General features: G+C 50.4%; 1 protein-coding gene across 2 annotated transcripts; it reads right to left on the bottom strand.

Annotated features, from left to right (window-relative positions):
- Nucleotides 1-391: 391 nt before the first annotated feature.
- Nucleotides 392-9,050, bottom strand: LOC131592220 (rho GDP-dissociation inhibitor 2). 2 transcript variants are annotated; one of them, XM_058863602.1, is made up of 6 exons: nucleotides 8,921-9,050; nucleotides 5,227-5,415; nucleotides 4,561-4,644; nucleotides 3,650-3,726; nucleotides 2,117-2,180; nucleotides 392-1,182 (listed from the first exon to the last, which is right to left on the bottom strand). In XM_058863602.1, the coding sequence occupies exons 2-6, from the start codon at nucleotides 5,402-5,404 to the stop codon at nucleotides 983-985; spliced, it is 603 nt and encodes a 200-aa protein (XP_058719585.1). In that variant the 5' UTR covers nucleotides 5,405-5,415; nucleotides 8,921-9,050; the 3' UTR covers nucleotides 392-982. The 2 variants fall into 2 exon arrangements, with proteins under 2 accessions (XP_058719585.1, XP_058719584.1); XM_058863601.1 differs by lacking the exon at nucleotides 8,921-9,050 and adding an exon at nucleotides 5,946-6,194.
- Nucleotides 9,051-11,249: the final 2,199 nt, after the last annotated feature.

Below are 11,249 nucleotides of genomic sequence, written 5' to 3' on the forward strand. Positions count from 1 at the left end.
GCAACTCTTGCATGTCCTTGTGGCTATGCACAGGGACATGCAAGCGTCCCTGTGCATGTCCCTGTGGCTGCTACGGTAAGTGTTTAACATGAGAAGGGTATGTTATAGCTCCCTGGCTCATACAGTTGCCATCTGGAATGAGAGGTGGGGGCTGTCTACCCCTGGAGTCTACCCCCATCACAGCCCAGGCCTTGGGCTTCAAAGGATTCATGAAATCCCTGAAGGAAATAGTTCTGAAGTAATTTGCTTATAGAATAAGGCTGATGTTTTGAAGGAGGAGGGCTATTTCCCTGCTGAAACATGCTCTTTAGCCTTTTCCTATAATGCATTCTTCACATACACATCACTGAGAAACATGCTCTAGAAAAGAATGTGACACTCATGCAGAAAAGAAGAAAGAAACTGGTTTTATTCTCAGACACTGAAGTCTTGTTACGGCATCTAGCTGCATTCCCCCTGACTGGCTTTGCCTGCACAAGGATGGATTTTAACAGGGTAGGGCACCAGATACAGACCAGGAGACCATTGCGGGAGGTAAATAACCCTTTACAATGAGTCAGAGCACATGGCAAGTGTAACTCAAGATAGGGATTTTCCAGGGACCAGTCAGCCCCTGCCAGGTGATCGTGTTTCCTCGAAAAGGCACTTCCAGGACTGGAGTTGGTACGGGACAGATGGGGACAACAGGAGGAAGTACTGGGGAAGAGGGAGGGAGATGCTTCCCAATTTAACCCAAAGTGGTGTCATGATGGGGTGGCGGTGAGAACGACTGGGCTGTTTTCAGTGTATCGGAAGAAGCAGCAAAGGCCACCTGCAGGGCTGTGCATCGACCGAGGCTGGCACAGAGCCCCAGCAGCCAGGGAAAGGCTGCCAGGGCTGTGGCCAGCCATGCTGGCAGGCAGGAGCAGTGGTGGGCATGGCCCACCTGGAGACTGGTGCAGGAGGCAAGGGGATGGGAAGGGGGAAGGCAAACTGGGTGAACTCATTCTGTCCATTCCTTCTTGATGGACAGGTTCCACTCCCAGGTGAGATGGTCATGCTTGTCATCATCCGTGAAGAAGGATTTGTTGTGATAGGTGCCTCGAGCCAGCATACCCTTAGGAGCCTCTTCAATAGGTGTCAGGAACTCGTACTCCTCTGGCCGCGGCCCATAGCTGCCAACCATGAACGTGGCTTTGTCCACTAGGAGAAAACAATCCACAGGGAATAAGCCTCTCAGATGGGAATGATAAGGGAGAGAGGAAGCAATGAGGAAAGGAGCAGAAAGGAGATGGGGGAGAAAAGAGCAGCCCATGTCGGCAAAGGAGAGCAGAATCAGTGCAAAAAGCAGGTTAGTGAAGCATAAGGACAGCTGGATGGACAACATGGATGGATGGGCAGGTGAACAGGCAACTCAGTTTGTACACCCTCACATGTGATGTGATTGTCCCAGTTTGAGACAAATTTGGGAGGAACCTGAACATTCTGGCTGCTAGAAGGGTGTGAGTACACCAGCATATGGCTCAAGAGCTACTTTGATTTGCCACTGCTTCTCTTTACTGGTGAGAAGACACCAGTTATGTGTGCTGAACAGGATGCTGAAGCCTTAGAGATGGTAGCATGAAAATGCACGTGGGGTGTGTGTGTTTGCAAAATGGGGCTTTCCTCTGCCTTTTCCAAGCAGAGCAGCACTGAGGAGAACCCTTGGGTAAATACAGGGCCCTGCACATAATGGGGAGTTTCATAGAGCAGGTCTGAATTTTACCAAGTGCTTCTGAGGAACTTTCAGAGGGTGGGAAGCTCCACACAGGCTGAGCCACTGCACAGGGCGTGGAGAAGTGCTCTGTATGGAGAGGCAGTCTGTGGCAAGCACTAAGTGAAGTCTCTGCAGACCTGGCTGCTGCAGACAGTGGTGTACAGGTACCAGAGCTGGCTCATACTGAGTTGGCACAAAACATGAAACCGCTGTCCTGGGTGAAGCACTCTGCTGAGAAGTCACCTCCTGAGTGTTAGCATAGGGTGGGACTCAGGACCAAGGGAGCCTCTGTCCCATCCAGAGCTGCAGGAACACTTCTTAGAGAAGATGGAACACACAGTAGGAGCAGTGCTGTGCAGGGCATGCAGGGCTCTTACTCACCCTTCACCCCTGTCCGGTAGGTGTGCTGCACGTATTTCAGTCCCGACACAATGTCCCTGTTTACCTGCAGGAAGTAACCAGAAGTGTCAAGAGAGGAGTTTTTGTACATGGTGATTTTCCCTCTCCTCAGGGACATACTCATCTTGGCTCCCTACAGAAGGGAGCCTCAGCACAGGGCACATTGTACAGGTCCCTAACACTTCTCCATAGGTACCTGGAGACCTTTAGCATCCTCTGTGCATCTCCTGCACTTCCCCATCCTGTGCCCAACTTTGAAGCTGACTGGAGCACATCACTAAGGTTCTCAAGACATGCTGATGAGAACAAAGAAAAGTGAAGCAGGGAGTTCCCATTTAATAATTTTAATATTGGAAACCATACATGGGTAACTAGTCATTCCTTCAGCCCCCACGGGTGGACAGCTTTAGGTGCCCTCTAAGCTCCATGGGGAGCTGGAAAGTTTCTTCTCAAAAGACAGAGAGACAGATTTCATAATCTTTTCTCAAATCTCCCATGGATAGTTTGGATGTATCCACTGCTGCTCCCCTCCAGCACACACCACCCTCCCACAGTGGACACTACTCAATCTGAAAACAGGATGGACAGATCCTTTTACATCCCAGGGTAGAATTCACACAGTACGAGCCCTTACCAGCCATGGAACTGAGGGAGTTAGAATAACCTGTCTGGCTTCAGGTATCTCTGGTCAACAAGGCACACATACAGATGGAAATATTTCAGAGCACAAGAGAGGTGGAGGTGTCTTGGGGGAGAGCATTATGGGACATTCATCTCTGACACAGCAAGCCTCAGAGAAAAAGGGAAATCTGCCCTACAGAACCCACAATATTAACACTTTCCCTTGTCTGTCTCAGGAGAATTATTTTTCTTCCCTTTTTGACTTCTCTTCCAAGCCTAGCTGTGAAGCAAGCACTGGCAGAGATGACCAGTTCTGTGCTGGATGCCACATTGCAGAGTGGCCAAGTTTCATTTTCAGCTGTAAACAGAAGAAATGGCTGACACACTGATTAATGGGAGTGAGGGAGAAGTGAGCCCATTTCGGTATATCATGACCTGAAGAATTCAGGTATCTTCAGCCAAATGCTACAATACTACATCTTTTTAATGTAATGTGTACATGAAGCCCAGTAATACTGACTGAATCAGTATTTCATGAATAGCCATTCTTGATTCTCTTCTCCTCCCTGTTCATTTCCACTTAGTGTGAAGTAAAGATTTTCCAGTGGCTGAAAAGCAAAACCAAACTCAGCCAAAACTACCCATCTGGCTTTTAAACCACTTGATGTTTATCAGTGTGAGCAAACAGAAACCAGCTTCCTCCAAGGGGTGAGCCAGCAGAAGTGATTTCCTGGAAATACCTCATCCCTTGGGTAAAACAACACCTGAAACTAGGGGAGCTTTGCAAGCGTTCAGCTTTTGGGCACGCATGCTGTCTGGCTCTAGTTATCTGATAGACTGCCACTGACTGGCCTTAGCCACTGATAAGAAGCAATTTGCAGGAAAACAACTCACTCTGAAGTGGATCTTAACTCTGTATTCCACCCCTTCCTTTAATACGAAGGTCTCTTTCTTGAGCGCTTCGAGGTCACCTGCAAAGAGAGGATCAAGCCGTCAGCTAAAGGTGTCACAGCGAGGAGAGACCAGGCACAGGAGGAAGATGGGGGTGGTGTTGCTGTCAGAGGTGAGCATCCCTTCAAAGGATGACACCTGTAAAATGAGTATGCAGACATCTGTGTAGGATTGTGTCGTGAGACCAAATACACAGAAATTCCTGGGTGTTCGTATGTATCTGTGCCCACAGAAGATAATGCCTAAACAAACACAGGTATGAGCAGATATAGATAAAGGTGTTTATGCACAGACTGGCTGCTGAGTGTATGCAGGAGTGTGTGTACGCTCCATCCACGCCCAGCCCTGGCTTGGGTGAGAGGAGTGTGTTTCACAGCTCCTGCCCAGCTTGGAAAGCTGCGTGGTTTTGGGCAAAAAGGAAGCCTCTCTGCCCCTCCAGACCCAGCTTCCTCTCTCTGCAGAAAAGCCCATATAAGGCTCTCTCCCCACCTCCCCAGGAGCCGGAACTGCAGTATTGCTCGGTTCTGAAGTTTCAGTACAGCCTGTTACCCAAATGTATGCACATCCCTTGTGCTCATGAAGTCTCATTGAAAGGAAACAAGCAGAGATGGCAAGAGAAACCCAGGAGCTCCTAGAGCAGTCTAGATGAAGAAAAAGACCCTCAGTATTTTCCTCTGTTACATCTCCTTCTTTTTTATTCATATGTGTATATTAAAATAAGAAACAAGGCTAAGATGACTTTAGAACTCCTCTAAAACCCACTGTAGCATCCCAAGGACAAACTATTTTAACTTGGAGCATGCCAGGGCCTTGGCTTGTTCCCCTCTGTGACGAAGGACAGAGCCTGTGCCTACCTGTAAGGTCCATAGTGATTGGTCCTGGAGCAGAGTCACATACCAGAGTGAGTCGGGTGACCACCACATTGGGAGCTGTTGGGTCTGCAGGTAGGAAAAGTCAGGGAGAAGCTGTCAGCTTGCAAAATTAAATGCAATCGAAGGGGAATTACACTGAAGAAACAGGGATGCCTTGCCAGGCAGAAACTGCATTTCATGAAACATCCAGTAATGCCAGGCTTCCTTAGCACAATAGGACCCCATGTCTACACAGTCCTTCCACATGGATCCCTCTGGCCTCCATCACAATACCTAGAGGTGATCATTCCGCCACAGAAAACTTCCTTCTTAAGATCATTCTGAGCAACAAGACCACCTCACAGCATAGGCTGACCCCTTCATGTTCCTAACCCCTCAAAAGTCCTCTGAGACCCATACATCTCCCACCACAAATCCTCTTCCAATGCCAGCACTCCCCAGTAATCTTCCTAACTCCTGACACCCATAGCATCTTCTGTGCTCCTTTTACATGCACTTTTCCATCTGTCCATCCCCAGTCCTGCACAAGCAGTGCATGTCCCTGGCCAAACAAGATCCCTCATCTTTGAAGCAACCTTGCCTCATCCCCACAGCACACTGTTGCAGCACATCTCCCCATCCCCTCCCTATCAGCGTCCCTCAGCCTACCTACTACCACAGGTCCATCTCCCAGCAGGGACTTCTTGTACTTAGCGAGGCTTTCATCATCCTTGTCCAACTCTTGCAGCTCCTGCAGTGTTTTCTGGGGAGGAGGTTTGTAGTTGAGTTTCCCATCCAGCTCATCATCATCATCCTCTACATGAGGTTCTTGTGTCTTCTCAGTCATGGTCACTCGGTCTGGGTGACAGAGGAGGGGGCAGTCAATGAGATTGCTGTGGGTGGGAGTAGTGTCCCTGGGGGCACTCGCTCTGGGCACAGCGTGCCTCAGTTCCCCTGACAGGCAGGGACCCACCCAGTGCCGAAGGCAGCGGGATTCCTACAGGCAAATGGCGACGGTGACCAGCTGCAATCCAGACACTGCTGTGCTGATATTCTGGCTCAAACACAATCCCCCTCTACCCCCGCTCCTCTCTCCCTGCAGGCACCACGCGCACACGCAGACCTACACCATTCTTCCCTCCCAGGGAGGAGGTGCAGGAGCAGAGGCTGAAACCAGAGTGATTTACAGCCACTCTGCAGCACAGTTGTGGCCGGCAACCCTGCAATTACAAGCCATCCTACAAGGCTTCGGTGCTCTCCGGCTATCTCGCACAAAGAGCACCGCCACACGCTGGAGCACAGAGAAACACGAATAAAACCAAGGACAGATGTTTCGTTCACCCTCTCATAATGGGTTAAAAGCCACCTTGCACAGAAAGATCGAATACCTGACAGCCACTTCCTCAGATCAGCAAGTCAGCTGAAGCTCCCAAGGAAGCGGGCAGGGTGGTCTATCGGCTGGCATTCCCTGTGCTCCCACCATCAGCTCCCTTCAGACAGCGATCAGGACTCATTCCCAGCGAGGAAGGAAGAGTGATGGTGACCCCAGAACAGCCACGCATAACCGAGCCGCTCCAGTGGTGCTTCTCGGAGGGGAGAGGCAGGGCAGCAGGGCTGGGTCACACACCGAGGAACGGCACAAGGGCAGCCAAACTGCTTGGGTGGCATCCCAAATGGGAGCCAGGGCAGGGAAATAGCAACCAATGGGCAGCCAGAGCATGGGATGGGGGAACAGGAGACAGGCAGGAGAGGTAAGCAATGCTGTGCCAGGTGCCCCTTAGTCAGCTGCCTGCCTCGAGGAGCCAGCCACATGGTCCTAGCCACCTTCCCACTCTTCAGAGAAAGGCTGAAAACCAGAGCAGTGCCCTGGTACAGTGGCAGCTGTCACAAATGGCCAAGCCATTCCTTGTTCTTTGGCAGCAAGAGGATTCGGTCAAGCTACTCAGATCATTCAGTTCACTTCCACTTATCCTTCTTTGAGACTGTCCCTACTAAAAAGTCCCCTTTTGCTTGCTTATTTGAAATTTTCCAAACAAGTCATTTGTCCTTCTCTGCAGCTGTGGCCTTAACATTTGCCCCTGCTCCCAAAAGTTAAACTGTAAGCTAATGGGATAGTTTTTTCATTCATTAAAATAGAAAAGAAACACCAAAAAAAATAAAAAAAAAAAAAGAGAAAACAACTGTTCAAGGTGAATCAGCAAGTGGTGGCAGGCAACTCTGAGCAGTATGCAGACCTCTCAGAGCAATTCCAGTACAGGGAAGAAAAATAATCAAGGAGTGGTACATTGGCATGTTGCAAAGGAACAGAGGACTGAGCAGCACACAAACAAGAAGATTCAGTCAGGTATTCTAATTGGAAATGGCCATTGCAAGACGACTTTGCAATTTTGTGGTGAGTGAGGAGCTAGTGCAGAATGGACAGATGGAAAATAAAAGGGAATCTCAACCCAAACAAATAGGAAAAAAAACAGGTCCCAGCAGCTGAATAACCCTGGCTCAGTTCATGCCCAGATCTAGGACTGTGAAGTACCCAAGTACCATAGGAAAGGCCCATAGGAAAATCCCTTGAACTTGTCCTCAGGAGAAAGGAAACCAAAAGCTCCCTCCTGAAAGCAGCAATTACACGTGCTCCACCACTCTGTGGCCCCAGCACAGCACCTTAGAAAGCTTCACAATCCCCTCAGTGCCATTCCACATTCAGCACAGGAAGAGGCTGTGATTAGCCATGACAGCCACTGCCGAGTCTTGCCTTCCACTTGCTCCAGCTGCAGGTCTGAGCACTGACCTGAGCTCTCTCACAATACCAGGCTGCATCTGCCACCAATACAAGCACAGACCAGAGGTGCCTGCCTGCCCCCACCCTCCCATGTCCACCTCTTGTCCTTTATGACAGGAGAGTGTCAGACACAGGAGATGGAAAGAGGCATCTCTGTCCACATGCAGAGAAAAGGCAAAGTCAGGACTGGACCAGCTGCTTGCTCCTCATCCCTCAGAATCCCTCAGACCTTCCTTTTGAATCACACATGCTGCAGAGACCGTCCCTGCCAGCCCGCGGGGGTGGCTCACTTGAAGGGGAACGCTTCTAGATTCCGAAAACCTCCCAGAAAGGTGGACAGACAACCTGCCATGCCAACAGCAAGATCCTGCAGGGAACAGAACCAGCCAGGCTGTCTGGGATGAACAACCTCTGACTCACAGGCATCTCAGGATGGCACCGATCAGACCAAGTTCTGGCATTTTTCCCCAAGCCGTGGACTTGACGCTGCCTTCCTGCCAAACTCCAAGGCAGGCGGTGACCAAGAGGAAAGCTCCCATTTCAGCAGCTCCTGCCCCTACTTGCTCCAGCTCCAGAGCTGGTCCCCTCTGCAAGCTGAGACACATTCCTGAGCTCAGGCACCTCTGCCTCTCTAGAGACACCATGCTGCTGTCGGGGTTCCTGAGTTTCTGTGCTACTGCCCAGGCCAAGGGCTATTATGGACGCCCCCCCCCCCCCCCATCCAGAACAAGAGCCTCATAAAATGAGAAAATTAACTCATTATACCATTGCTATATGCTAGGAGAAATCTGTGTGGCTGGCGTCTTGCCCTGCCACATTTTTCTCACATTTCTGCAGCCCTAGCCCACACTCCTGAGTCACCTGCACCCCTGAGGCCTGGCAGCACCCGTGAAACAGAGGGAGAGGGCAAAGGCAGGGTTAGGGATCCCTGTTAGAGAGGGATGGCTGCAGGGGGCAAGGAAGGAATCACGCCTTGGCGAGAGGGGCGAGCGCCTCGCAGCTGGGCTCTGCCTGCGCCGTGGGTGGACAGCTGCCCTCGCACCTGCAGCAGGAAGGGGCAGTGACAAGGTGGAGGGCAGGCCCCCCATGCCTCCACGGGGAACAAAAAGTGGTGTTAGAGGGACAGCACTTTACTTGCCCTCCATCTGCCCATCACTTATCCAAACCAACCCCTGGCCGAGGGCTTATCTCCAGGAAGAGGGTTTAGCAGGGAGGAAGTAATTTTCCGCGATGGGGGAGAAACACACCGGACTCAGCAGCGCCCCCAGCCCCGGCCTCCCCACCCCAAGCCCCGGGGTGCGGGGACAGCCCATCGCCCGGGGAGCGCCGGGTACCACTCGGCAGGGATACAGCCGCCGCCAGCCCGGGTCCGCGGGGGCCTCTTCCCTTCTTCCCCTGCCCCTCCGCCCCACCGCAGCGCCGAGCCTGACTTCCCCCTCGGGTGCAGGCAGGGCTCTGCCCGTCTCCCCGGGCAAGAGCGGGCACGGGCAAAGGCGCAAAGTTGCGCGGCGCCGGCGGGGATGGAGCCGGGGCTGCTCCCGCTCCGCTGTCCCTGCGCGGCGCCCCCCGCCCGCCCCTCGCACTCACCGGCGGAGCGGCGCCTGCGGCCGGGGTCCTCCTCTGCTGTCAGCGCTCAGCCTCGGGCTCTGGCAGTTGGAGCAGGAAGGAAGTTGGTGAGGAGAGGAAAAAAAAAAAAAAAAAATAACACTCACACGCAGCGAAAAAAAAAAAAAGAAAAAAAAAAAGAAAAAAAGAGCAAAGCGCGGCGGCAGCAGCAGCCCACCAGCAGAGGAAGCCCTGCGCGGCCCCGCATGCTGCGGCGCTCCGCCGCCTGCCCCGCTTTGTCTGCCGCGCTCCTGCTGCGCTGAGGTGCACGGGGCTTTGTCTGCCGAGCCCAGCCCGGCCAGAGTGCTCGCCGGGCTGCGGGCTCTCGGTGAGGGCTGCTGTGCCTGGCAGCGAGGGGGTGATAGCTTTGTTTTTTCTCCCCAGGCTTTTATTTTGTTTATTTTCCTGGTGTAATTAAGGTCGGTTTCAAAAACTGGCGCTGATTTATACCGAGTAAAATATGCGGAGAATCGGGTCGTGTATTGCCGCGAACGTGGGAAGATAAGGAGTATTGCATATGGAGGTTGTTACGAACCTCATTTTTCCTGCTACCTGCTGCACTTAATCAGCTTATTGTTCCCGACTCCAAGCCGTTGTCATACGAGCAGGTTCCAAGATCAGCTACCTCAGGAAGAAAAAGCTCTCGTTTCCCAGGGTTGTTTAAATGATCGAGAAGATTTTACACCGCTTACTTTCTGAAAGATCAGCAGGTTTCCTCTTTCTTCGCCCCTCATGGAGTGCCCACTTAGTTCATCAGTCACATACATCCTTCGTGTACATAGTCCTCAGTGCACAACAAATTAGATCATCGGTTTGCAAACAACAAATCTGGGCCTGCAATGACTGATAGACTGCTCTTAATGCATTTGCAGCAGCAAAATAAGCAAAGCATATCTATTGCCAATGGGCTTACATTCACTGCCCAGGATCCGCATATCCATTAAAAGTGTTTATTGGACACAAATTTTTAAAGGTTGTAAACAACTGAGGAAAGGGGGTCTTCTTCAGATCTCAGAAGAGGGAGACTGATTTTTCCAGCCAGATATTGCATTCATTTAGGTTGTGGGTGGCACAATGATTCTTACCTCATAAATTTCAAGGGAAAAACAGAGCATATGTCTGTCTGACAATGGATTCCCATTTATCAGGGGCTAAAGCCTGAGAAACATTTCAAGCTTCCATTATTTAGTTTCACATCAAGAAAAATGATTTTATTCTCTGCCACTTTTTTTCACTGCTACACTAACCCTTCCCCTGAGCCAGCACAAGGAACCTGACTTGAATACAGTACAGAAATGAATTCAAATGGTGCCGGGGAAAAAAAACATGTAAGCAAATGTGTAAGTATATATTGGTGAGTTTTCAACCCAGATAGTTGTTCATTATGGACAAAACCTGTACTTGTTCGTAACAGACAAATGTGGCTAAACCTTTATGCCAGCACCAGTGGCTGAGTGAGATGGGGATGAGGAAAGGACAGAACAAATTCTTTCAACTACAGTGCCATGTTATGGCAGCTCATGTTGTTCATATAAGCAGTCTTGGCCTGGGAAAACTGTGAAGAGTTGGATATGTTAAATATGGAAATCTTTGAGGAAGCCTCTGTGTCTTGTACATCAGCTTCTTGTCTTGGTTTCTTTGCTGTCTGGACTAATTCTCTGATTTCAGCTTAGAAACTGAACACAGTTGAGCTGGGAGGAGGTGTGGGTTGAGGTTACTGTTCACTCATGGCTTGGTTTGAAATTTCCTTGGTCTTAGCGACCATACAGTGCAATTTTAAATAGTGTTATTGCAATCATCCTTGCTGAGGCATAGTTGAGATTAGCTTGTTCTCTTTTGTGGGTTTCTTTTTAGTGAAACACCAGACTGCATGTTCCTTTGTGTAGCTCTTTACACGCTATTTCTAAATGCATGTGTGCATACATTAAGATCAATTTATCCACAACTATGCATAAAGGTATAGGGATGTGTAATTGTGTGCCACCATATGTATGTGCACCATATTCATATGATGTACCCATATGTATGGGTTCATCTGCCTAGCATGCAGGGGAAACAGATTTTACTCCTAAATTAGAAGTTAGTCAGTATGTGATTGTGGGGACATCATGTAACTGCTCTGTGCCTCTTTTTCCTATTGATAAGCAGTGTGAGAAGGAGCTGCAGACGTTGGAATCGCACCGTGCCAAGCAGATGGGAACTCAGAAGCCAGATCCTTTGGGTCAGAATATCCAGCATCCTGCTGGGGAACCACGTCACTGCTCTGCTGGAAGAAAGGAAAGGTTTGAACCACAATGGAGCAGAACATCAC

Source organism: Poecile atricapillus, chromosome W (genome assembly GCF_030490865.1).
Source record: "Poecile atricapillus isolate bPoeAtr1 chromosome W, bPoeAtr1.hap1, whole genome shotgun sequence".
NCBI lineage: Eukaryota > Metazoa > Chordata > Aves > Passeriformes > Paridae > Poecile > Poecile atricapillus.

Coding starts and splice junctions, on each gene's coding strand:
- LOC131592220 (XM_058863602.1), bottom strand. CDS start 5,404: ATGACTGAGAAGACACAAGAACCTCATGTAGAGGATGATGATGATGAG. Junction 4,645..5,226: donor AGATGGACCTGTGGTAGTAG/GTAGGCTGAGGG, acceptor TCCTACCTGCAG/ACCCAACAGCTCCCAATGTG. Junction 2,181..3,649: donor GAGTTAAGATCCACTTCAGA/GTGAGTTGTTTT, acceptor TACTTCCTGCAG/GTAAACAGGGACATTGTGTC.